At 40.2% G+C, this 27,288-nt stretch overlaps 1 protein-coding gene across 3 annotated transcripts in view; it reads left to right on the forward strand.

Moving 5' to 3' along the window:
* GMDS (GDP-mannose 4,6-dehydratase) overlaps positions 1-27,288 on the forward strand; it is a 427,577-nt gene that overhangs the window by 184,371 nt on the left and 215,918 nt on the right. For all 3 annotated transcript variants that reach the window (XM_054190299.1, XM_054190301.1, XM_054190300.1), the window contains exon 7: positions 12,334-12,461. In XM_054190299.1, the coding sequence (XP_054046274.1) occupies positions 12,334-12,461 (128 nt within the window). The remainder of the gene's footprint in view (positions 1-12,333; positions 12,462-27,288) is intronic.

Consider the following 27,288-nt stretch of genomic DNA (forward strand, 5'->3'; position numbering starts at 1 on the left):
CTAGTACTTCTGGCAGAAGCAGAGAGGATGAGGGAGATATGGTAACAACAGGCAGTTGGTGTTGGCAAGATTTGATTCTGAATCCTACAGTAACTCTGTATCCTACAGTAATTTTCTTGCAGGTCTAACACCCTTAGAAAATATCCCTTAGCAGCTCTAAGGCACTTCTGAAATATTCCTTAGCTTTTACAGTCATCATTTGGAAATAGTAAATTCCATAGGTAACCATTTGGTACTTTATCACTGAAAGGGTTGGGGCCCTTATCCAGAAGACTGTGGCCAGAGGGAGTCAGAGATTGAGAGCTGATTCTTCGCCTGCCGCATTCGGGGCCCATGGGGATGCTCTGGGGAACAAAAGTAGATTTGGCTCCGGCTCAAGGGAGGTCCCCTGTCATGAGATGACATATGAGGGTTATGCATATAAGTTCCAAACCCTCACACTCCCGTACTGTGCAGCATTTCACAGCTGGGAGATAAACAGACTGTAGCTGTTTTAAAATAACAGCTATGTTTTTTCTCCGTTTATCTCTGTTTGCTGGGCTATTAGGTCCATTTTCTTTATCCCTGCCTTGAGTCATCTTCCAGGTCCGTATGTCCTGTAAATCAGGTATGATGCTTTCTGCCGGATATCACTTATACCCGAAACGCTGGGCAGTGTAAACTTTCTTTTAAAACTCTCATGAATAATTGCCAAAAGGTGGTAGCTACGGTATCCCCAACAAATGCACATTATGAATGGTCCTCTTTTTAAGCCTAGAATTCCTTTAAACATGCCTGTTGGGTTTTGAGTACCTGCAGTTAAATGGTGTTGCTTTTGGCAGGGCTTGGTGAGCAAATGAGGCATAATCTCTCTGATCTCAGCAGTCTGGTCAGCCAGCCATGACATTCTCAGTGTCTTTTCTTTCTACACCCTGTCTGAACAGAGCCATAGCCCAGGCGGCTCTCAGTGGGGTTGCCAAAGATTACCATGTGCAGTGAAGCAGCAGATGGCAGGACAGTGGAAAATATGCAGTCCCAGTCCCTGGGTTCACATGGGGTTCAGGGTTAAATTTCAGCGATTTCCCTCCCTGCTCCTCAAGCCCCTTGATAAACTGCCCTTTGAGAGACAAACTCCTCAGTGCGCATTGGGAAACTATTTAAAGTTCAGTTTTGAAAGTGGGTTCTAGACTGCAGAGGGAAATTTAAGAAGGCTGTGCTCTGTGGCCACAGAAGTTACGGTCTTCCTCACCATCCAAAGACATCAGTGCGGGCACGAGAAATGAGGTAAATATGAAGACATCCTGAAAACTAAGAAGCGGGGGAAAAGGAACATTGCAAACTTGTTTAGCTCAAAAATTGCGTAAGGGCTGACGGAAGGGTGCCTCCACAAACTTAACTCAAACTTGTGCCTGTGTGTTCTGATAAAGCCCTTTTTTGCACTTTTGTTTCCACCCCCCCCACCACCCCCAGACTCCCTCTCCCTTATTCCTTGCGCAGGATGGGGATTTCTCACCTGAATGCCTAAATGTTCATTCTCTGGGGTCAGAGGGCAAGAGAGGAGTTCTTGGACAGCAGGCTTACTTTGCATCCCTTTCAAGGCTGCTCTTCAAGCCTTGCACTGAGAATGATTTCGTGCCTTTTTGTCTCTTCCAGGATACTTCACTGGCATTGTTTCACAAATATCAAGATACTTAACATTCTCAAATTCCTGTAAAATGTTGGCATTTTATCTCCGTTTTTTGAGTGAGAAACTAAGGCATGAAAAATATAAGTCAGCATTGACTGGTTGGTTGGTGTTCAGAATACAACTCCCATCTGTTTGCCTCTGAGTGCTTGGTAGTCAAGCACACAGAAGAATATGGAGCAGCGACTAAATGAGTTGATTTAAGTGACTTTCTAAGCACCTTTTCAGAATGTGCAGAAGCAGCCAGGGTAGTATTCATTTTTTCCATCGCAGCATCAGTCAGACTGAACTGTGAATCCATCATTTCTCTTTCTGCAGTTCTTTATCTCTCCTTAGCTTCGGACTCCATAGGATCCCAGCCTACTGAATTTCTCACAAGACAGTAGTCTCTGCTCTCAGAGCAAGTCTATCCTCTGCACAGGTGGCGATCCTATTAGGAAAAAATTGCCATATGTAATTAATCTAGAGGTGTTTTATGAAACTGTACCATTGTGCTTTCAAAAACAAGACTGGCACACGTAATCCAAACTTTTAACGCTAGAATTTAGAGCTTTCTTCCTGACCACGTACAGAGCGTGTGTATGTGTGTGTTTCTGGGAGCATGCACAGCTACCTATGGGGATATTAAAATTATGCGAAAGGTCCCACTAAAAATACAAAGCCAGGAAATTCAGAATTGGGCTAACTTTCTGTCCTGGTTTCACCCCATTGTGTTCAAGTATTGTAGGCATCTCAGAACAGCAGGTGATCCGACTGCCTCTTCTGTTCCTAGAGGAAGTGTAAACTAACTTAAATGAGAAATATCACAAAAACAGGATAACAATGAATTTCATGAGTCCACAAAGAAAGACATGTTCTTAAAAATACAGATATTAAAACAGTAGTGAGCATGACAAGTTGAACAGTGGTAAATAGACATTTTATCTAGACCCTCTGGTTTTTGCCATTTAACCGTTTTCCAGATGTTTTGTTTTGCATTTTCTTATGCAAAATTTTTGTGGCTATTGGACGTGCTAATGGATGAATGTTTAAGTTTGGAGCCTTCTTTGTAAACTTAAGTATTCTGACTTCAGTGAAACTGCACCAATTTGTCTTGCCAGAAAACTGCGTTCTCTGGGTTTATAGCTCCATATTTATTTTTATTTAATTTGAGTATTAATTACACTAGAGAAACATTATTCCCACATGGAAAGAATGCAAAAGTGGGATTCAATTTCACTGGCAATGTTAGAAAAAGGGAATATTCATTGAAATGTATGTACATTTCAAAAAAGCTGCTGTAATTTTACTGTTTTACTGTGTTCAAGTGATTTTCTCAGTAAATTCAGTGTCCGTTTCTTTGTCTCGGTGCCTTTTTCATTTTAAAGTGAAAATTAGCAACATGCCCAGGGTTTGTCCCAGAGGGGGGGTTTGCTCTCAGCAACGGCTTTTGTGCAACCCCCTGACATATCATTTCTGCCTGTGGGAGAGCTGCCGCTCTGCCTGGTGGCATTTCCAGTTCAGGGTTTGGGTGTGGAAGCCATAGCACCCTTGCTTAACTTCAGGGTCCCCTGAGAGCGATCATGGCCTGCTCTGAAATAAGGACATAACTTTTTATGGCAAGTTTAGGCAACCGGCAGTAACTACAGCTAGGTAAAATAATGTTTTTATTGGCTCTCTGTATACAGGAGGTCAACACAGCTAGGCCAAATATGTCCAAGTCTTTCAGGAGGAGAAGGGACATGCTGTCTTTGTTGGCTTGCACTCTTCCTGGTATATTGTCAGCTCGCCTCTGCCTTTCCCTCCTATCCTCTTCTTTAACTGTTAGGGTTGGGAGTTTACTTTAGGGTTGGGTTTCCCCCCCATAATTACTTTGAAGCTTGTTTCAAGAGGGTTCGTTGTTAAAATACTACATTTGAGGGGTGTTGCTTTAGTTTTATCCAAAATAACGACTTCCCGTCTTGTCCTATTCTGTCCTCAGAAGCCCCACTTGTCCCTGTGCAGAAGCAGAGCTGGGGAGCTGGGGACAGCCGGGGCAGGCAGGGTGGGCTGCAAGCGCTGTGAGCCAATCTCATACCCCTGGTCGCACGCCAACTTGACCGCACGCCACAGCACGCACTGTGAATGAAGGTCTTTTTGGCTCGTCTGTCGGAGCTACGTGTTTAGGTTAGTCTGTTATGAGTCTGAAGGTGTATCTGTAGCTGGAACAATTTGTCCTCGTGCTGGTAATCGCAGTCCATTGCAATTGATGATTTGTACCTTGAATTGTTGGTATCATCACTGGTGTTGGAGATGTACTTCTCACCACATCCTAGCCAAGAATCTAATTACTCATAACACAGAAGATGGAACGAAATGTAGCGCCTTGCGTTTTATGTGCCCAGTTCAAGAACTAGAAAAAATTGTGCTTCCTGTATTTGTAGAAATTGAGATTTCTTTTCCTCCTTACTTCAGCTCTCACTATTCCCTACCTTGTCACTTCTCGATCAGCTCTTTGCCCATGGCTCTTTCCAGCTCCCTGGAGTACAGTTCAACTGTGTTCCAGGACCCCCTGTTGGTGGCTCCAGGACTCCTGTAGGAAAGGGCGGTTTATGAAAATTGAAACACATTTACCAAACGATGTATCGAGGGCTTCCTAAAGAGTGCCTTGAGGACTACCACTGTCACAAAGCTAACCAGAAGAAAGTCCTAAGAGAAAAACAGTTGAGCAACAAAGCTCAAAAGGGAGGTACACGGATTTAGGGACATCTCGAGTTATGCTGTATAAGTGTCAAACCCATCTAGTACTGCTTATTAGTTTGTGTGGGAGGCGAAGTTTCAAATAAGTTACTTGGCTGTAGCTAGACCATTTTTCTCTCTCCAAGAAAATACATCAGCACTGACTCAGCAAAGCTGCGTGCTACTGCGATTGGTTTTAAAGCTAGCTCTTATTACAGTCTCTTTTGCCTACAGTAGAAGTGAAGGAAAGTTCTTTTTACACCTGACTTGAAGTGAAATGACACGTTTTATACCCAGAAATTTGCACACGAAAAGTTAGCACTTATGTGGGTGCACAGAAAGACACAGACGGCCTGTGCAAAACTTTGATTATACAGCAGCCCACCGCAAGCTGGTGTCCCAGCCACCTGGAGAGGCTGAGAGACCAACCAGACTGAGTTCCTCAGAGGTCAGAAGGTCCAAGAAACTGTATTAGTCAGTCATGTGTCACCAGGTAAGATTAAAAGCCTCGCCTGCTTCATCTCAAGGGAGTGATAGGGTAAAGGCTGAATGTCTCAGCTTGAACCATCAAACAGCACCTTTTTTGATGTGCTACTGGTTGCTGAGAGGATGGAGGAGGGGAAAGACAGGGAGAAAAGGAAGAGGGTGTTAAATTTAAGGGCACAGATGTCTGAACTTTGATAGTTATTTAAGAAGGTAATTTAAAATCTCTGTTTTGTGCAAGTTGCCTTAGACCGCATGATATTTCCATTTTGTGTAAGTGCTGGATTTCCCTTTTGGTTGCATATGTTTCTTGCTATTGTAGCAACAATTCAGCAAAGCAGGTACTTAACTCCAATTGTTTACACATGCTTAAACAATATAAAGAGTCTGTGCTGATGGGTGAGCATGCTCATGGTTACCCGTAGCTCATACATGCAAGGGCTTGCCTAATTCTGTAACAGCTTAAATGAGAGGTTTAATTCAGTAACATTAGTTGTACAATTTAAAAAACATGGCTTAAATGAGTGTTAACAAATCAGAGTGGCTAAAGGCATTTACCTTTGTTTTAAAATTTAGGGCATATGAACTGCGATTAAGAAATGAAAGTGAATAGTTTGGAGCAAAAGGTTAAGTTTTCTGTAAGCAAAAAGCTGCTCTGTTTATGTAAGTGCCATTAACAGCATAAACTCGGGAACAGAAATAACACTTTTACGTATTGTTTTCAGTATTAATGTTTGGTTTTTCCTTTGGCATCTTTGATGCCTCACCTTTTCCTGTTCAGTGCACAGTTCCTGAGGGGAAAATATTTTAATTTAAGAAAAATTATATGGAGGAAATATACTAAAATAGCACTTTTTACCCAGCAGTTATTGCTGGTGTGTCACCCTACCCTTTTAACAAGCCCATATGATAGAGCTGATGTGCGTACTTAGTCCTGAATAAGGGGATTTTGAACGTGAAATCTAATAGCTTTGTGTTATGCATTACACATGCAGATTGTCTGCTAATTAAACATCATTTTTTTCACAGTCACTTTAGGGAACTGCTGCTGTGTAGTCATAGAAATCATCCTGTCATTGTTCTTTGGGAAACCTATATCTGTTTGTATGCAAAACAGTCATGAAGAGTTTAAAGCCCTGATGACAGATCCCCGGCTGAGGGTTAGCTCCACTGAATCACAGGGGTGCTTGACTGGCTGTGCTGTGACAAATGTCACCTCTGAGTCTCATCCTCTGGTGGTGGTTGGTAGGTCAGTTGCCCTACTTCCGTGCGCCTCTTTTACAGGGTTTACTAGTTGTCCCTCCACATAAGCTTCGTGCTGTCTTTCCACCCACTGGCAAAAAGGAAAGTCTCCCTACTTTTTGCATTCCCTCCCAATTTCTGTGCCCTGTCATTGCTCACAAGATTGTCTCTCGCTCTTATTTTCCTCTCAGATTATAAAAATCAATAATTTTTTTTCCCTCTGTGCCTAGTTCACAAGCCCTCCTGTTGCTCTCAGCTGTCCAAATGTTCTCCGTGTGCAAGCAGATGTCAGGGGCAGAGGTGCTCTTGCGTTGAAGAGCATCAGCCTCCTCCATTGTGCTGCCCTCCTGCTGCTGATGCTTCCTGCCTCTGGGCACCTTTACCTTTCTGCCTCAGTCTCCTCATTTTTAAAATACAGGTAGTGGTATATTTTTTCCATTACCCGAGGAATTCTATCGAAAAGCATGGTGCAAATGGACAATGGGGCCAGGCAGACTTAGTACATTTTACTTTTGGCATCAGAAAGTTCAAAATATGCGTCAATACGGGGAAATAATTCAATTGATATGCCGATTAACAGCTTTGTTAGCAATATTTAAAGGAATTGGTACCGTTTCATTCTATTGAAATCACCCATTTTAGAGTAATACCTAATGAGGATCACTTGGTAAGGAGGGACAATTTTATCCTCATGTTATTGCACCATTGCTTTCAAACTGCAGTCTGTGGATTTTATTGTTAGGTAATTATTTCCCAGGAGACTGATGAAGAATAACTTTTAGAAACAAGCCTATTATCAGTAGCTTTATCTTTCCTGCTTAGACATCACGTATCCATTGGAAAACAGCTGGGGGTATGTAAACTGAAAATGTGGGAAGAACATTGCAAATGTATTAAAAATCTGAGAAACCCACTGTCATAAGGCACTATTACAATTTTAAAGGTCAGACAAAGAGATTGGAAATATTATGATGAAGCAAAGTATTTCCAGCTATGCTGTACAGGGTTAAAGTGTAAGGATTAAAGCACTGTATCTCACGTTTCAGAAAATAAAATTATTTATTGCGCAGGTCAGGAAGGTGTTTTCCGTGCAGTGCATGACTTTACAATGAGTTGCTTATGAATCATATCACCCTTATTTCATATATGTTTCATTTTGCAAAAATCTGATTGTGGACTTTCTGGCAAGCTCATCCAAACGTAGCTGTACTTGCTGTGTAAAATTTGCAGGATATTAGGAAGAGCTGGGAAGGAAAAAGCCCCTTTTAATGATGATTTTTCCTTTGTTTCCAAGCAGTGATGTTTCTACTTTGTATAACTTGTTGTGAGAAGAACAATTTGTTATTTTAAGTTGAGAGTGGATTCACAATTAAAATGCGTGAGTGTTTAACATCTACGAAGTATCTGCTTTACTGGTTTTACCAAAATGCAGTGCTGTATCAGTTGTTTCAATCATGGTACACTTGAAAGTTCCATTTAAACACAAAATATGGAAGGTGAATTTAAAGATGCATAACTTGATTTTTCATTTGATTTATATTGACGTAACACCATTGACTTCAGAATAATTATTATTGGTTTTCATCAGTATAAGCTAAAGGAGACTCTGGACTTCTTTTCTTAGAAAAAATGGGTGTTGCTTTGTTTTTCAATTTCAGCTTGCTACAAAAATGGAAAAGCTTCTCATAGAATGGAAATGATGAGCAGTGTGGATTTTCAGGCAATCAAAACATTATAATGATCTCACTAAATGTGTCATTTACAACCTATATACGTTAAAAGAAATATGTTCCTTTGGGTTAGTAGAAGCACTGGGTACACAATGTGTTTGAACTTGTTAGGCTTCCACTAGAATCTATGCCAGAACTGTAGAAACCTGGAGGAAAAAAAAAACAACACCCTTTTTCTTGTGCCAGCGTCTTTAGAGACAGAAACCTTTTTATCATATTTTATGCAAAATTAAGAAAAGATGTTATGGCAACTTGATAGACTGTGCTAGGACTGCATCTCAGCTGACAGATAAGTGTGGCTGTTAAGTGCGATCAGATTGACTGTTATTGTGTGATATTACTAGGATTAATGATGGATTTTCTTATGCATGAAATGACTACTGTTATACAGGGATAGCAGTCTTACTAAGACCATAGTTTTGTCATCAGTTGAGTTTTGTATGTAGCCTTGAGAACCTGGAAAATGAGGGGTTTTGAAAAGAAATAGTTACTATAACAGTGGCTCTTAAAGCTGCTTCATCTATTTGGCTGCCTCTTATAAACCACAGATTCTAGAGAAAAAACACCTACTTCAAAGAGCTGGTTTCCTGCTGATACACAAAGGGTGAAACCCCAGTGCTGATAAGAGGAATGGGGTACTGATGCAGAGACGCAGATTTGTTTTTTTTCTCGGGGCATCCAGCTTTGGAACTGTAGGTGCATTGAAAGCGTGCTTCCTAAAGCAATAGTTTTAAATACATGTCCAGCTTTCAAAACTGTATCTGTGCCAGTTGTAGGCAGTGTCCTTCTCAGAGGGATGAGCTACGAGAGGTGTTTTCCACCCTGAGCCAGGTGGTGCAGTGGGCGACAGGCCTGGGCTGGAGAGCCGATGCTGTTGCATTATACCTCTACTATTTCTTTTTATTGGAGTATTCTTCCTATAGTGGTTTGCTGACAAGTTATGTGTTTTACAGATCAGGTCTCCTTGATGAGGAATCCTTGCTTTAAATTGTATCTAGGAAAAATTGGGTTTGTAAATCAGACCTTATGAATCCTATTGAAATGCTAATGATCTCAGAGGGAGGGCTTGGCTTTTGAAAACAAATCTAAGACAATGCCCAGCGTTGCTGAACCAGCTGTTAACATAATGAAAACGCATGTTTAAGGTCCCTTTTAAAATTTAAAAACTTGTAAGGCATTCCTCAACCAAGCCTGTTTGGAACTACTGAAATGTGCGGACTCACCAAAGCATCCTTTGCAACGTCTGGCCAGAGCTCTGCTGTTGCGGTACAGCAACTCCAGCGCTGTCAGTAGCGATGCAAACCAGAGCATAACTTGGTCCGTCATGTTTCGGGTGTATTTGCTGCATAGGAAACTACGCGAGGCAGTTAGCCCAGCGTGCTTGGCCCTACCCAGGGAGCAAGAATGACTCTTCTCTCGGTTACAGTAGGATAGTAAGCTCCCACAACAGTGTCAACCCTCCCACGTTTTGAATGAATCTTCAAATAACTCAAAATATATCATGCGTTTATAGAGTTTTGAACACTCCACATTTGTCCTAGGTGTGAGGAGGGAGGTGTGTTTTACAAAACCTCTCTGAACTGAGGAAGCAGAACAAAGCCAGGAGACAAATGTGGGGCTCTGACCTCGCTCTTCCCTGCCAATCTAAGCTAGTTTCTCTTGCTACCACCAACATATTTCCCTGTGAATTAGTAATGTTAGTAGGATAATAGTGTAGGCCTTATTCAGCAGTGACAGCTGGTGGCATTTTAGCTGCTGCATCATCTTGGTCCGATGAAAATCAACACAAAGGGTGAAGTGATTAACACACCAGCGGCTCTGTTGATGCTCTTACTGGTACTAACTGGCCATTCTATGGAGGAAGATGCTCTTGTAGGTTCAACATTAGCATGTCCTCAATACCTCCTGGGGAAGAAGGAAGCTAACCATTTCTGTGTCTCAAAAGGTACTTCGTATTCAGTTATATAAAGATATCTGTAGCACTCTGCATAGAATTTTAGATAGAATCATTCCTGAGGAAAGAGACGTTACGTCTGCCAAGTTTCAGGCCAAAGCAAGATTTTATAGCCCGATTGCAAACCCCTAGGACAGGGGTTTATAATGGAAATGCTGACATAGCCTTAACTCTTTTGTATGACTCCAGTGGTCATCAGCTTAAATTCTAGTTATGATGTGCATTTAATGACACGGGATCAAGCATATAGTGTAATGGGATATTTTAAGATACTGTGTTTGAAGAGAATCAGTATTTAAACATTATTTACAAACCATATCATTTAAATGCTTCTGAAATGTGCCATTAAGTCCTTGGTTGCATGAAAAAAAAAAAAATCTAATCACATTTCTCAGGATGAACAGTAGCATAGTTTTCTTCCACAGCTTTAATGCTGAGGCACTTCCAAGAAGAAGGTTGGTATTATTTTGTTGAACCCTTACTGGAATATTTCTGGAAAATAAAAGTTTTCATTTTTCACTGTGGTGCTCTTTAATTCTTCATTTCAGCTTTTTGAGGTATATTCTGATTTTGCTTGGAGAAGATCTTTGAAGACTGTTTCTCTCCAGATACCAGTGACTCTGCAAGAAGACAGCAGTCACTAGTATTTGCTCTGTCGTGCTAGACGAATCTGCTTTTTCTTGTGAATTATCTTTCATGTCTTTCAAGTTAAATTGATAGCGTAAAAGTTCTCTCTCTTACATGCGCACACAACGTAATATGCTTTTTTTTCTTTTTATGTTGAGGAAGTGGTTGCTTCAAACTGGAAGCTGACAATCGTTAGTCGTGTAGGTTGACAGTAAAACTTGCTTTAATGAAGATGATGACTAGAACTTTCACTGCTTTTGCTGCAAATGGGAACGTAGCGTTGAAAGCGGCCAGTTTTGCTTGTTATGCAGTTGCAGTCTGGAACATAAAGCCATATATTTTATCCTAGAAAAAGAGCTTCTCCTTCAACTGTAATTTATTGAATAATAATGCTAACTGAAATTATTTCAGTGCAGAAGGTTAGGAAGTTCCAGAGATAATCCTAATAAGTTTGTGCACAAGAAGGACATGGACCTGTTGGAGCGGATCCAGAGGAGGGCCACGAAGATGATCTGAGGGCTGGAGCACCTCCCACAGGCTGAGATTTGGGGTTGTTCAGCCTGGAGAAGAGAAGGCTCCGGGGAGACCTTATAGCGGCCTTCCAGTACCTGAAGGGGGCCTACAGGAAAGCTGGGGAGGGACTGTTTGCAAGGGCATGTAGTGACAGGACGGGAGGTAATGGCTTTAAACTAGAGCAGGGTAGGTTTAGATTAAACATTAGGAAGAAGTTCTTTCCGCTTTTGGCAGAGTCAAATGACACAAAAAGGTACTGTAGTTCTCTTGACTTTACAGGAAAAATTAGTAGTCTGAAAAAGACACTTCATGTTATTTAATAATTTTGTTTTTTTGACAGGAAACAGATAATATTGAGATGCATATCTCAAGAGCAGTTCCATAATGAAAAACCTACATATATGCATTGAATGTACAAGCTGCACTACTTAGGACTTTTGAAATTTGCTAAGAGCATTTTACAAGTGCAGTCGTTTTCACTAACTTTCCTGCTTTCCATTTAGATGAAGTATCATCTGTCACCACTCAATCATTTTTTTTTTAGCTATTAAAAAGGCATGTAATTTTAATTTTTGTGGCCCATTAGTGTGCAAATGCCATTGGGCTTGTTTAGCCAGAACTCATGGTCTAAATTCAAATCCCTTTGCTTTTGAGGAGACTGTTGACCACATTTTTGAAACACAGCCGTCATAATCTAAAAATCAAGATATGAAAATAACTAGAAACAAATATTATTTAAAGCAACTCTACAGGGAGCAGAAATGGGAATGCAAATTTTCCAAAGCAATACTGTGAGCAAAATACAGAAATATGATAAAATAAGGTACAGCCTTCAACTGATGAAGTTGAAATCACAATTTCATGATCTCACTGAACCTGGGGGACAAAGAATCCCAAATAACTAGAAAAGTAGAACACATTTAACCATTACAGTCCTTTGGAGAATATGTAGTATTTGGATAGTCTCTTTTTTATTATTATTAATAAACTAATTTATTTAGATGTATGCATTCCTTAAAAAACAAAAATTAAAAAGGAAAAAAGAAACAGCGACAAAAAACTTGAGGGTGGTCTAAGATGTCTGTCTTCTTTATGTAACCTTTTGCATTTTGTGTTTAAGAACTGACATTCCAAGTGATTTTCTTTGGCTTTATGCCTGGACTTGAATACTGAGGCAGCAAATTAGGAATGCTTAAGAAGTCCCACAAAGAAAGATGTTTGCTGTGAAAGTGCAGCTAACGTGACACTTGCACTGGAAACTTCTTAGCCTACTAAAACAATAAAAGACGGCATGGGTCTAGGTGGTGTGAGGGGAGTGGATGAAGGCTGAAAGTAGCAAGTGCTGAGCTATACAAGGTGGTTCTTATGGCCATATCATCTGCCACTGTGGCTATGCTGAATGCTGCCTTTTATTTCTATTCCAGGGGCTAACTTTGTTACTCGAAAAATTAGCCGATCGGTAGCAAAGATTCACCTTGGACAGCTGGATTGTTTCAGCCTGGGCAATCTGGATGCTAAGAGAGACTGGGGCCATGCCAGGGACTACGTTGAGGTAAGCTGTGGACCACGTGCCTTTTTCTGAATCATCTTTGTGGTGGGGATAATGCTTATTGCTGTAACTTCAGGTCATAGTCCACGGAGGGCTATCTCAGGATGGTTTTGCCTATTGAGGCCTATTAACTTTATCTTGCTCTTGATTTCAGACTCGGGAATTTAGTAACACAGCAGTCTACCCCAGGCGTGACCTGAACAGAAAAATAAATCTCTGGGTTTACATTCCTTGACTGGATTCCTTGGGGGAGGGGGCTGACTATAAAGTGCATCTGTTTTAGAGAATTTCTCCTATCGTTTTGACAAATTTTAAGAGTGCAGCAAGATGCAGTATGACCTGAAGTCAAAGATCCTGCTGGAGGTTGGTGGCCTTTATTGTAACGAGGCAAGAATGATATATATATTAATGATCAAAGGTCTAGCTGGTTATGCATCAGACAGAAGCATCAGAACATAGTTGCGATGGCAGGTATTGCAGCACATGTGCCTGCATCTAGTGTTTGAAATGTTTTCGTAGTCAGGATTTGTTTCTAATTTTATTCTATGCATCTACTTAAGCAGATAAACAAACAATACCCCTGTATTGTATTACAAGGAGACATGAATGACCATGTAGGAAATATTGTCTTTTCCCCAGGGGACTTTTGTCCCCATTTTGGTGCTTAAAGATTTCCTGTGGTCATTGGACTATTTCTGTCTTTTAATAATTCCTTGCTGGGAAACCGGATTTGGCTGCACCATTCATTGATGTAGTTTAAAAAGATGACGACTGTTTGTTTTGTTTTTCTATATTACAAAGTAAGAAGTAGGAAAAAGTCTGATTTGGGACCTTTATCGTAAATTGAGATTTAAAAGGTAAAATAAAAGCGAGCTCTCCAATCTTGTTTATGGTCAAAAAGAAACAGCAAGAAAACAAAATCATAATACCACAATATAAACTTTCATTCTGGTTGATATTAAAAAAGTAAACAGCTGTATCCCCTTGGCATTGAAAGGGTTACATCAAGGAAGCAAAGAAGGTGATTTTTCACAGCTGGCTATAAATAAAGTTGGCTTTTGGTTCGGTGCTGAATTTGCCTGTAAGGTGGTAAGGGCACTGTGAATGTCAGGACTATGCTTCCGTGACTATTGTTTTATATCTGTGGCTACATTAGTTGAAGCAGTTAATCCAGTAAATGATCCCAAGCATCTTTTTAATGGATAAAACTGTAGTCAAGAGCGTTCATAAAGTCAGTTACCAAGTCTCAACTGAAAGGAAGTAAAAGATAAGCCAAAGGAAATGTTCAATTGCATGAACATAATGAGCATAATTTGCTAGCAGGCATTAGATATTCCATAAATACTTTGGCTATCTCATTCCAAGACAACTTGCACCGGATCATAAATTGTGGGATGCATTCTGATGTCTTCTTCCATAAGGGAAATCCAGAATAACCCTCTTGTGCCTAGTGGGTCAGACCGTTGTCCTGTGTTCAAACCTTTAAAAACAAAAAGGAAATGAGAACAAGTCTACCCAGAAGAATGACTAGCTTTCAAGGCCTTTGGCCTCCAGAAGGAATGTAGTTGTCCGAGGTCTACAGCACGAACACATGTTTGTTGTGTAAGTAGCATTCCAGACCTTTCAGCTACACGTTTTGGGCCTGTCCCAAAACCTTCTGGAAAGAATTCCTCACTAAAATATAGTACATCTTGAGTATTTCTCTTCCCAGAGAGGTACCCCTTTGGATAATGGGAGAGTTATTATCAATTCTCTAATTCCCTGAATATCGTGGAAATGTGGTTACAGGCAGCCTTCTAATGGCTAAAAAAGAGAGTAACTTTAAACTGGAAATAAACAATTATTTGAGGCTTTAATGGACTGGAAAGTAAGGCTTAGAGATTTAACGTTGTTCAAATAAATACATAGTATGTTAGAAAGCATGATCGTATTTACAAGCATTTGGGGAGCTTCCTTAAGCATATGGCTGAACACATAGGGATATATCTTATCCTCTCCATATGTACTTTTAAATCCCATTGATATTAATACAAGTAACACATGTGCGTATAGACTAGACCATGTACTGTGTTTTCTTTCTCCTTATTTCCTTATTAGGGATAATAATAAAACCATAAATACATTCCCTTTTGTTGATTTATAAAACATTATGGGTCAATTCCTGATCTCATGAAAGTTGATGACCAAACTCCCATTGACTTGGTGGAGAGATCGTATCCTGTATGTATTGGAGTGGAGAACTTCTGGTGGTTACACAGCACAAGCAGAAGTCAGGACTCTTGAGTTTTGATCACAGACATTCATCCGACTGCCACTGTGATTTTGGGCAAACACTTCTGTATACAGTAAAGCATGGAAGCACGTGCCTGCATGGAAGCATGTAGGTGCCCACCAAGGGATGGGCTGCCAGCGTGCTCAGTGTTGGGCTGTGGGTTGAGGTCAGCTTTAGTAGAGCAGGTGATTCAGAAGTTTAAACGTAGGTTCATATCAGGGAACAATAGTTGGAATATGAGTTTGATTAGGTTTTTGAGCTGGGACTTGAACTGCCACGTGCAGAAAATGAAAATCAGGTACAGCGGCATCGTGCTGGTGAATGAAAATCAGGAAGTCTAACTCACTAGAAAGAAAGGTTTCCATTCACTGTTTGAAGAGAACAAAATATAAACAAGGAGGCAGTGAAATTTTTTTTTTTGGGGGGGGGGGAGATTATTAGTTTTATCCTAAAAGTATATTAGTAACTCTTAAGATTTTTGCAGAAATTGCTGCTGCCTCTTACTCCCCCTTTCTCTATTTTCACTCTACTCTGATCCAGCACAAGTCTCATGGGGTAGTATTAGAGACGACGATCAATGCCACTGAGTGGGAAGAGGAAAAACAATATATCAGCACTATTGATATATGAATCTTCTGTGCACTGTTTTGTTTTGGGAGGGTAATGTACACCTTTTCTTTGTTGCAGAAAGTTCTAGTAAGCCATCTGCTAGGTATTTTCAAATATTAGTACAATAGCAAGCCTTAACAGTCTGACTCATTTCTATGCCATTTATAAAACACAAGGCATCATACGAATTTCCTAAGTCACTCACTCAAGAGCCTTATTTGAAATCAATATAGATTCTCAGAAACATTTAACTTGGACCATTAAAAAATACCTATCAATCCATCACTAGTTGGTTGTTTTTTTAATTTCCTACATGCTAAATACGGTAACTGAAGTCGTGAAGGTAACGTGCAACTGAAACCTTAAAGTGTTGCTCTTGGGGATGTAGCAGACACACTTATTTGTAAAGATGTAAAGAGAAAGCCAACAGATAGAACATAGTCATGTTGGAAAGTGGCTCTGGGAAAAGACCAAGTTTGTATTAGAGTTCGACAGCTGAGGCTTTTTCTTCCTTTCCTTCAGTTTCTTCTTTATCACCCACTGACGTTCAGGTTGCCTTCTGCAGTTGCACTGCCCACACCTCAGTGCTGCGCACAGAGCAGAAATACTGCACTGATGAATGCTGTGGAAAAGCCTATCAATATATATCTTACAAAAGTAAAAGAACAGGTCGAAGGTAACAGTTTTAATAGTCTTTAAATATTCGTACAGATCAGAAATATTTTCTTTTGCCTTCAATAGAAATCCAGCAGTATTTCAAGCAATAATTACAGAGGACTCATAAGTGGGTCATAATTGGCTCCAATTAAATTAATCACAGGTCTAGTTAAATGCTTAACATTGAGCGTGTGCCTGAATTCATGGTGAAATCAGTGACCATTTGATATTCTAAATGTATGTCAATCAGCTTCCATTAATTTATATTTAAATAATGTAAAAACACCAAAGCAAAAAAATAACAGTTTATAAATAATAGAGTAAATTATTGTACAATCCAGCCAAGCACATTAAGAAACTGTTTAGAGAGAGGCTTTCCATCTTTTTTTTGTTTTTCAGTTGATACTGGTACTGATTCATACTTTACTTTGTAATTAAAATGCATAAGAAAATGCAGTCATTTTTATTGTCTTAAACTATTCTGCGCATGTTGAAATTGAGATAGTAAAATCTAATCTACAGTGACGTCTTCTGCGTTTAAATCTCCAGTCAGCATCACCTGGTCTTTTATTCACGACTCTTCTGTTCACCGTTCTAATAGGTAGAGGCTGACCCTCAGAAACAGCTGCTACCATTTCTGTTGTGGGAAATCCCTTCTTGTATGTTTGTGTGTACGTTTAAATATAAATAATTCTGTCTGGCAAGAGTTTTTAAAATTTTACTTTACTCTTGTACATCAGAAAAGGATTCAGCCAGGGAGACTGTTGGCCAAGGCATTTCTGGTTCTGTTTTCTTGTTTTCGTGGAGTGTTAAGGATGTATCATCTTTTTGAGATACGTTTTACCTTAGTCTGATGAGACTTGAAGTTTTTTCTGACACGTCCTTTCATCAGCCCAGCAGAATACTTGTTTGTGAGAGTCTTGCTTTGTTGAGGATTGTTGGTTATAAAAGGAAAGTCAGTTATATCTGTCTGTGCATCAATACCTCACGTAGTTAGGAGATTGGCTAATGAACTTAAAGCATGCTTTTAAGTGAGGGTTATTACCCTTCTGTTATGGACTGAAATGAAAAATGTTTTTCCTTCTTTACTGCTTAGTTTTTATGATCAAAGTTGATCACTTCTAACAAAAGTTAAATAATTTTAAACCCTCAATGTTGCACTTCTTTGAGTATAAGCGTAAAGATTTTTGAGCCATCCAGGTATTCAAGAGTATTTTATCTATTTCCAATAGAACTTTTTCTTTCCATCAGCTTGCTTGAGCTTGGATAATTATTGGCTCTATTAAGCCAAATTGGTATTAAAATTATATCCAATCTGCTCTGACTGATGTCACGATCAACTGAACTGATTATCTTATTGCTGCCATCTAGGTGAAGTAATTGTGAGAGCAGCAGGGCATGTATGAACCTTTAGTAGAAAAGTTTGGTGGACTGTGCTCCATTGTCTGGCACAACTACTGAACATTCATAAAAGTCTTGACAGGTATTTGCTGAAGCAGTTATCTTTTCTAGAAGTGTGTGTATCGGAGACAATGACTGTCCCACCTTAGTTTCTTTCTGATAGTTTGAAAATCTGTTGTCCTTTTCGTAAGATGTTGAAGTAAGCCAGCCTCGTGCTGAAATGCTTTTTGAGAAGGCAGTACCTTCCCACAGGAAGTACACACTTACCAATGTCAGAATATTCTTCGATTTCCTCATGTAAATACTTTGGACATGTGGAGGTGTGATGTGTCCAGGGTAAAGGAAGTCACAGTTGACCATGATACAATTCTCAGGTTACGGCACAGCCAATGTAAGTGGCCACAGCACTGATAACGGGGCTCAAACAAAAGATGGCAAATTGCATTGTGAAGTTCACTCAGCACTGACCCACAGGCACTGGCATTTGCAAAAGAGCCACTTCTTCGTGACACAACAAGAGTGCTGGAACAGCAGGTCCAAGGAGAAGTAGAGTGACTTCCCTCTGGTTGAGTGTACAGGGAAAAGACACAGGGAAGTGGATTACCGGAGTAAATTCATGATGACACTGATTTAGTGAATTATTTGCACACATTGCCCCTCAGCTGAAATGTTCCAACCCTACAAAAGTGTTCAAGTCTTGACATGAGGTGGTAGATGCTGTCACTGGCCACAAAGCAGGCATCTCCCCATCATGTCTCTCATGCAGAATCAAAATAGGGTGCTGTAAGACCCCAGACCCCATTGTGATTTCTCCCTCTCTGTTGCTGTCCAGGTGGGCTCCATCAGGCTCCCTTGGCTCAGTAGGGTACCCGTGGTCCATCCCACTTCACTTCTGGCTTCAGAAACCACTCTTTTAACTCTCTAGTTTTAGTTAAGAACTTTGGAGTTGAAATGAAGACTTGGAACGTTTCCTCCAAGGCTGTTTCTGAGCAGTACCAAAATGAAATCTTAAAAATGATAAGCATGTGGTGAAGCTCTTCTCAATGTTCTGTGTTGTCCCATGCAAGCAGAGAAAATGTTGGTATTTAAATAATGATGCTTTCTTTCAGATAGAGCACGAGTTTATAGCAGCAAAATGTAGGTGTAATTCTCAAACGTCTTCTTTCAGATTTTGAAAATATGGGCAAACCTTCCCTTATGAAGAGAGAACATGTTTTAGAACAACCATGATAGTAAAAGTTTTTCTTTTTTAATGCCAAATAAAAGCTTACATTTTTGTAAGCTCTCACAATAAGAGAGCCTATAATACATTTCTTTCATTGCATGTAGTTTAGATTAGACTTCTTGACTATTAGAAATAGTTGCAATTCTCAGCAGAGTAATGCAGTATCATCTTAATTTCACTCATGTAGATGGTGTCTGCATTAAAGAAAAGCAAAACCAAGTTCTTCATGGTTTTTAGTTATAAACCTCCTGAAGTGTTGAAGAGTGTAAATAATGTGATTCTAAACAACTGCAGCAGTATAAGTAGGAAAATTCCAACATGCTTTAAACACATGCACACACACACCCCACCTGTGTGTATATATGTGTGCATGCGTGTATACATGTTTCTGTTTGTGCATGGATGATTTTGAGGAAATTCTTTTCAATTTCATGTATTTTAAGAGGTGCATGCCTGTGCTATTTTCTCTTTAAGTTTGGTATGACTGTTAATAATAAGAGATTGAACAAGAAAGAACATGGTTGCAATAGACATGAATGTTCTCCGTATTTAAAACATAAAAATGCGGAAAGAAAAGGGTTTTAATTACAATATGTAGGTGTTCTGCCTAATGCACATCATATGGTATTGATTTCCAGCAGCAGTGCCTACTGTAAGTGTTGCTCTTAGACCTTTTCCTTTCAGAAAACCATTCTGATCTATTTCAGAACTACAGCACCATTTCCCCCTTTTTATTTTCTTGCAACCATTTTTATGTGAGGGAAATATAATTGTGAAAAATCTTTTTTTCTTATTTACATAAGTTTTCCTTTAGCTTTCTTTTTCACCACTTCTGTGTTTGACCTATTAATGTTTTTAGGCTTTACAAAGCCAAAAAAAGTGCTTTCCTCAGCAAAACCATCTGGTTTAGTTTCCTGTGCCTCAACAATGATATGTGTATTATTATCAAGGCCACCCCGGTGGTTTTCTAAGTGGTCTTGTTACGGCGGTGGTCTTACAATTCAATTGGAGTGATGGAAAGGTTAGACTAAGGCTTCTTTCAAGTATAAGGTTTCTAGATTGATAAATTATGTATTGTTGTCATATTTTTGAGACTGACCTACTATGCCATTGTAGCTCGAAAACACTATCTCTTCAAATAACACAACTACAGGAGTCCTCCTGAAAAATTCTGCTTTTGTAGTATGTTCTCCTTGTAGGATACCAAATTAAGGCACTTTTCAGAACTTTAAATGCATGCTGTGTTCCTATGATTTTAGTTTTCTGCTCTGTCTGGCAATGTGTGGAAAAACAAGTAAAATTATGACAGGGTCTGTGTTTAGGAGCTTTACTTATACTTTTGATAGGGTAGAAGAAAACATACGGATGCCAGCAGAGAGACTGTATAATGCAATACGTAAACTGTCATTGCAGTACCACGTCGGTGCGTGCTGGAGGACAATGTTTACTCATTAGCAGGTGGCAATGTAACACCAGGGTGAAAACAAACCAGACTTTTTATAAGAAGGTCTGTCCCACCTTCCAGTCAGTCTAGTGGTGGTTTTAACTTGGGGCAACTGCAGGTGAGACTGTGGGAAAGAGCTGAATCTCCCGAGGGAGATGGGGTTGCCTGCACCCAGGGAGCGAGGACACCAGGGAGCCTGCTTGAGGCTGCAGCTGCGCCTGGAGGGAAACCACTGCCCCATCACGGGATGGAGCGTGTTCACTGTAAAGTGAATCTTCACAAAATTTAACAGCAAAGGTCTTACAAGTTTCTCCTCATTGTATATAAACCCATGATTTTCTTAAAACTTTTTTTTTTTTTCTGTTTTAGTCCACACAAAGTTTATGAATTGGGCAAGTTCAGGACACATTTGATGGAAATGTTCTCATAAACATTCTCTAACCCTCTGCCCGCATAATTTCAAATACTTACCATACAACAAGGAAGCCCTGAGTTCGTGGAAAAAAAAAAATTGAGATTTATGGGACAGTTAATACAAATGAAACGTATTCTTTAATCAGCTGAATCGTATCAATTGACACTTTTCCTTCCTTTCTTTGGTCTTTTTTCTATCATGAGACGGGGTAAAAGAAAAAAAAAAAAGGAAAAAACCTGAAAACCCAACGAGGTGTGTCCACCTTTGAACTCAGAAATTTTTTATTCAGTCAGATGGTATTTGGCAACATTTTAAAGAACGGGAAGCAGCATCTTTTATTGGTAAATGTTAGGCAACATTAATAACAGGTACTGCTACCAGCCCCACCTGTAATAACCCAGATAGATTCTCTTTATTAACTAATCTATGGTTTACAGATTTATTTGAATCTTAGAGTCATGCACCACATTCTGAGAAAGCTGTATAGCATAGTTGGTTTTAATTTTAATAAGGGGGGAAAAAATCTCTTAAAACAGACCATTAAAATTTAATGAGGACATTTTTAAAACCCCATAATGGTTCAATTTACACTGGAAGTCAAAAATAGTTAATGGTGGTGTTATGTCTGTGTGGTAACATCCTCACTACGCGGTAATTGTTTTCATTTGAGTTGAAGCCAGTAAAACATCATGGGCAGTGCATTCCCAGAACCAAAGTTTTTAGCCCTCCAAGAATTTCAGGTCATTCCACTGAAAGAAGAAATATTTCAGAGGATAAATTAAAATGTCAGGGCTCACTTTTATTGTACTCTAGCTGTTAATATTCTGTGTATTATTAAGAAGACTGGTTATCAGCAGAGTGACTGTTCTTGCCTGATCTGGGTATGGAAAAAAAATACGATTTTTTTGTTTGTTTGAGTGGGAAACATTCCCCAAACCCACAGGGTGCACTTAATATGCCACTTTTAGTTTTAGCAGAAATACTTGAATTTTAGCTGTAGGTGTTTTTGGATGAAACCTTGACCTAACAACCAACATTAATGGTCCAAAGATAGAGCAGCTGAACTTTCCAGTTGGCCTTCTTTGGCCGGCATTAAGTTTCCCCCGGGGACGGTTGACTTGGTTACCAGGTTAAGTATGTGAAGAAAGCTTATTGCTGTCATGTGCTTGACTCCTCTCTCCCTTCCTCTCAAAAACTGTGTGATTTCTGTAACAAGAGCAATTGTTTGTTTCCTCGGGAGTATGAGGAGCGTTACATTTGTAAGGTAGGTGAGTGACGTTGGCATTTTCTTTTTCCCTGTCCCCAGTTAGCTCAGCAGTGGGGTTGGGATGGATTTGCCTGCAGCCATGGAAAAGGAGAATGAAGTAAACTGTGGATCCATGACAACATCTTGTGTCTGCAGCTTACGTGAGGTCTGCGCAAAACAGCTGGTGGTTCCCTCAAACCCTCCTAGTTCTTCCTCCTCCGTGCAGGTGGAGGCTGACGGGTGCAGGGGCACCCAGCGGCTTTCCTCCCCCCAGGCTCTGCTGGTGCACAGGGCAGCTCCTGGTGCCAGACAGATTGGTGGCCATTCCATTGCTTCTAGTGAAATCAGGATTTTGGTGGTGTTTCTTAAGCGAGTGGGCCCATGTATCTGCTTTCTGCTTTTCTGTTGTGCAGCGGGATTAAAGGATCTTTGGCATTGGATTTGAGGAAGCAAAAGCAGGGGATCCCAAACTATTTATATGAAATGTTGCCTGTCTGCAACGGCAAATTATTTGTAGAGCTGAGTGCAGTCTAGGCACATTGTGCCTAGCCTCATCTCTCTTGTGCAATAGCATGAGACAAGCGGGGCAAACTCAACCATTTGAAACCTCAAAGAACCATGATCTCCTGCTAGGAGCCCCTGCTGTGAGCCATTCCCTGAACTGCTGGGTCCATAGGAGCGTTGGGAATGTTCAGACTGACTTCTTGTTGCACCAATGTTACTTACACTCATGCTGTTCTTCTATTAAATGTCATGAAAATATGTTTACTCTCTAGCTTTTAATAACAAGCTTTGTAGTTTTTAGAAGCTGATATTTCTAGTGCAAGTTGTGTGTTGTTATTTCTTGATCTGCAAATGGCAAATGGGTTTGAAATTATTATTTTTTTTTAATATCAAAAGAGGTTTTCTTTCTTCCAAGTGCACTTTACAGATTTCTTTAAGGAGTGGTAAATTGCATTTGTAGATCATTTACTCCTAGTTCTGCCTTAACCTCTAACAAGTGAGATATTACTCTGTATTGTAACTGTTTATCAAGGCAACCCTAATGCTATAATACCAGGCACACATGTTACTCTTGACATAACGAAAAGTTGGTACAAATGATACAATCTTGCTGCACTGTGCCTTATTTTACAAGAAAAAGTAATGCTTTGTGTTGCTAATGCAGTATTTTTTCCTTATGCAATACAGGCATATTTCCCCCCTCACTGTTAATTTATTACACTGTGTTTATTTCCAGACAAATCGTACTTTTCTGTATCTGGTGGGAATTTCTGTCTTCCTCCAAGGTGTTTTAAATTCAGCAAGCATCAGGTTTTTAATATATCGTATTTATTTTAAAGGGGAAATAATTGACAAGGGAAAAATATTTTAAGTAAACCCTTTTCATTTTATTTCCAGTGTTGTTACTGATATCCAAGGTAGATATATATTAAAAGTACTGCCAGTTTAAAAGTGTTCATCTCCCAGATTACACGCAGATCTGGGGTTATTGGCATGAGATAGGATGGTCTGTAGGCTACGTGACAGATGTACATCAAGAAAAGACAGGTCTGTCTCCTGACAAGGGAAAGCCCAAAAGGCACTCGGCTGCTGCTGGGCACTGTGCCTCTTACCACCGTAATCTCCTAGTTGTCAGCAGCAGTGCTCTTGAACCCCCGTGCTGAGAGGAGTTTGTGTTTGAAGGGGCATATTCAGGGCATATTCCGTGCGGCCAGGGGATCAACACTGCTCCTATTTGTGCATGTTCTGTGTATACGTTTCTTTGATGTCTTACTCCAGCCCATAATACCTTATAAACCAGTTCTGGTGACTCCTGTGCCATAATCATGGCATGCACCACTGGAATGTGGCTTTCTGAATCGGTAGTACCGGTGGCAGAAATGATACTGGTTTGCAAGGAGGAGCCTGCTGTGGAGCAGGACGCAGCTGTGCTCTGCTTTCCAGGGATGCCAAGCTGGAGCACGAAGGAGCTTGCCTTCTGAGGTGCTTTCCCAGGCTAGCTGTACTATCTGCTGCCTCATCTCTAGGAGAATAGTTTGGTTTTTTTTCTTTTTAAAGTAATTCAAGAGCAGGTGAGTAGCAGTTTAGAACTGGTGTTGGTTGGAGGCTTGTGCAAGTTCTTATGGCCTCAGCGCACTTAACGTAACACTTCATATCATGTATAGCTTTTTAGTGGAGTCTTACAAATATGGGTGCTAAGAAAACATTTTTCAAAATACTCTCTCTGATCCTGATAGCAATAAATGCATGAAGTGCGCAAGCCCCAAGAGCACTGGAGGGCGGTGCGCTCCCTCCCTGCTCTCCTGGCAAGCCTGAGGACCGAGCAGGCTGCAAACCAACTGCAGGAACTGGTTTGGAGTGAGATCTTGTTCTAATAATATGATTATTGACTTCGGTGGGACTTGACTTCATCCATTGCGTCTTACATTTATGCAGGGGGAGGTGGAGGCTGGCAGGAGAGAAAGAGGCTCTGTGCCGGCACAGAGTTACTCAGTACACCTGCGATAGGGACAGCCACAATTTGGCTCTAAAAATGACCTCAGGAGACATTAAAATTCCATTTAACGCGTTACCAATATAAACAGGAAGCGTAATAAAGAGTTTTCACCTGGCCCACTCTGTGCCAGTTTTTAGCCTCAAGTACGACAGAATGATGAAATTCGTGCACAACTGCCCACTCCTTGTAATTAAGTAAATTAGACTTTCCTCAAAGAAGGCTTTTTTGTTGCTGATTTTCATAAGGTCAGATCTAAAGAAGGGCAGTGTAAAAACAACAGGCACGTGTGTAAAAGTGTAGCTGGCGGAATAACAAGCTTGAGTAAAAAGTCCACCCAAAAAGAAAGTAAATTAATCATCATTGTTACCACATTCATTTTAAAGTGATTACAGAAAATAGTGTTAAATAATAGCAGAATCATGCACGCTTGACATTTACCTTTAAAATACGCTATGTGGTAAAGAAAAACAAGCGTCCGTTCCCTTGGTTTAATTTATTCATACGAGGTTTCTAAACAAGTTGTGTAGCAAAATTGCATGTTGATGATAAGCATTTAGTTGCACTGATTTGTAGCAGGCTGAACATGTAAATACAATGTGTCATAAATACTTCAAGTCAGGGAAAAAATTCCAAATTCTGAAAACACTATCTTAACGCTGTCTCGAATAGTTTTTTACGTTCTGGAGTTGCTTGTAAAACAGTTGACTAAGCAAGCTGATAGTTTTATTAGTAGTATCTTAAAGGGATCCTTTTTGCCTAGATACGGGCTTTCGCTGGGATGCTGGTTCATATGAAGTTTCTTTCACTGAAATAGCCTACTACCTTGTCACTGCAAATACCAGCTGTGTTGGTATTAGAAAGTACTACTGGAGCTTACAGTGTTACTACATTTTCTTCAGAGGAAAAATTACACCAACTTTTATATTTCATGAAGGCAGATAAAAATTAGAAAATAAAACTGCCTGTAAGAAAAATGGTGGTGTTCAGGCTCAGGGTGAAAGCTAGCATCTGGAATCCCACACAGAACCAGCTCTGCAGCAGCTAAAGAAGCACCGTCTGGCAGACAAAAGCAAATTTATCCTCGGGAGGAGCACAGCCAATGGTGATATGCTGCATCCCCATATGGGGGGACGAGGATTAAGACCCGAGTTGATAAGGGAATGCTGTGTTCTCATCACCTGCTCTTGGACCAAAGTAAACCACCAGCTGCAACTGCGCTTGATTCTGCCTGTGAAAGGAGCCTGAAATTCTCCAAACTGAGTGGGGCACAAAACACAAACATACATAGAAAATAGAGAACATTTGCATTAGATTTTGATGATTTGCTTTCTCACAGAGTGAAGAGCAGTGAGGGACATATGTGTTCAGTAGAACACTTTGACTTGAGAATTGTCCTTAACACCAATTTGACTTCTACTCCTAAAACTAAAAGGGATTGGCCATTTATTGGCATATGAATATTCTGCATTTCTGCAGAATCAGTAATTTTGTATTGGGCACGGAGAGCCACCTCAGCCTGCCCACCCAGTTAGGGGACAAGACAACAAACAGAGGCACCCTGTGTAGCCTACCAGCAGAAATAGGCCTACCAGCCTACCACAGCTAAAATAAATGCAACTTTCTTACAGATGATAAAACTAGTCAATGTGACATGGATTAGACTGAGAACACCAATGTAATTGCTTCTCAATTAGCAGAAGACCCAAGTCATCTTAAACCAGATGGTGATTTCAGCCCTACTGCTTACCTGCTTGGTGGCAAAATACACGGCTGGACTGCAGCCTTCACTGACACAGGCATCTGATCAACCAACTACGGTAGGCCTTTCTTCCAGATTTCACCCTGAAAATTAAAAATTAACACATAGACGTCTTTTTACTAATGTCTTCAATCATTGAGTTTTAATGTTTTTAAAGTAATGTTTTTGTACCTGATTTGTGAGATAGATGCCTCGCCTGCACGTGCCACATGTGGGTTGTCCTTCCGTCCTGCGTTACAGGGAATAACAGGAGCGCAAAGATTTGTCCTCCCAAGGCTTTGTGTGGGGACAGTTGAGGTAGCATCTGAGGTGTTACTGATATTTCAATAGCAGCCAGTGACGACTCTTTACCAAAAACATCCTTTCTGCTGGAGGTTCACTGGGCACCAGAGCCTGATAGGCGTCAACAAATAAAAAGTACCAGTTTGCTTAGGCTAAAAATTTTTGGCTTTTCAGTTGCTGGAACTTCACTCTTTCTTCTCTTTTGATAGAGCCATAAATCCTCTAGTTCCCATAGTTAGAAGGGAAAAAATACAACAACAAAAACTGAATTTCAGTTGGTGAGAAGGAAGTACAAGGGAGGGAGAAATCAGAGCATCTGAATTTTTAACAAAAACACTTAAAGGAAAACAATAAAATTACTTGTTTTCATTAGAATTTTCAAGATACTGAGTTTCTTTGCGCGTACACACAACAGGAATTAATTGGAAGTAGCTACAGTGTATTCAGAATTAACTCGCTGAGTCATCTAGTCCAACAGAATTTTAATTAGAACAAGAAAAGGGCCTAAGTAAGAGAGCAAGCCCGCACATAGAAACGATAAAGATTTACACCTTAAGCAGATTGGATTTGTTACTCAGTGGCTCCTATTATTGTGGTGTTCGTTGCTTTATTTAGGTGAAGAGTTTGGCCCTGGTTGCCTTTGTTCTTGCTGTCCAGAAGACTTGGCGCATTGCATGCCGTGCAGAATACGGTTAGAGAGGGAGACCTGCAAAAAGGACATCCACCCAAGGCGGGCTGGCAGACAATAGCAGAACATCCTTTCCATTGAAAGCAACTCATCAGGAAAGCATTGGTCCGGCCTCTCCATATTTAGCTGAATGCAGATGAGAGGCACGATTAACACTAATGAGCGACCAGGGATTTATTGTTTACTTAGAGATAAGTCACGGGCTTCCTTCGTTGGCACTTTCTGCCAAATAGTTTGATCCTAGTTCACTAAGCCTTTTATTATTTGTTGTTGCTTTTTTGGTAGTGGCGGTTGTTGTTGCTTTAAGTGATTTCTTTCACCAAAATCTTTTC

This window comes from Rissa tridactyla, chromosome 2, assembly GCF_028500815.1.
Source record: "Rissa tridactyla isolate bRisTri1 chromosome 2, bRisTri1.patW.cur.20221130, whole genome shotgun sequence".
Classification (NCBI taxonomy): Eukaryota; Metazoa; Chordata; class Aves; order Charadriiformes; family Laridae; genus Rissa; species Rissa tridactyla.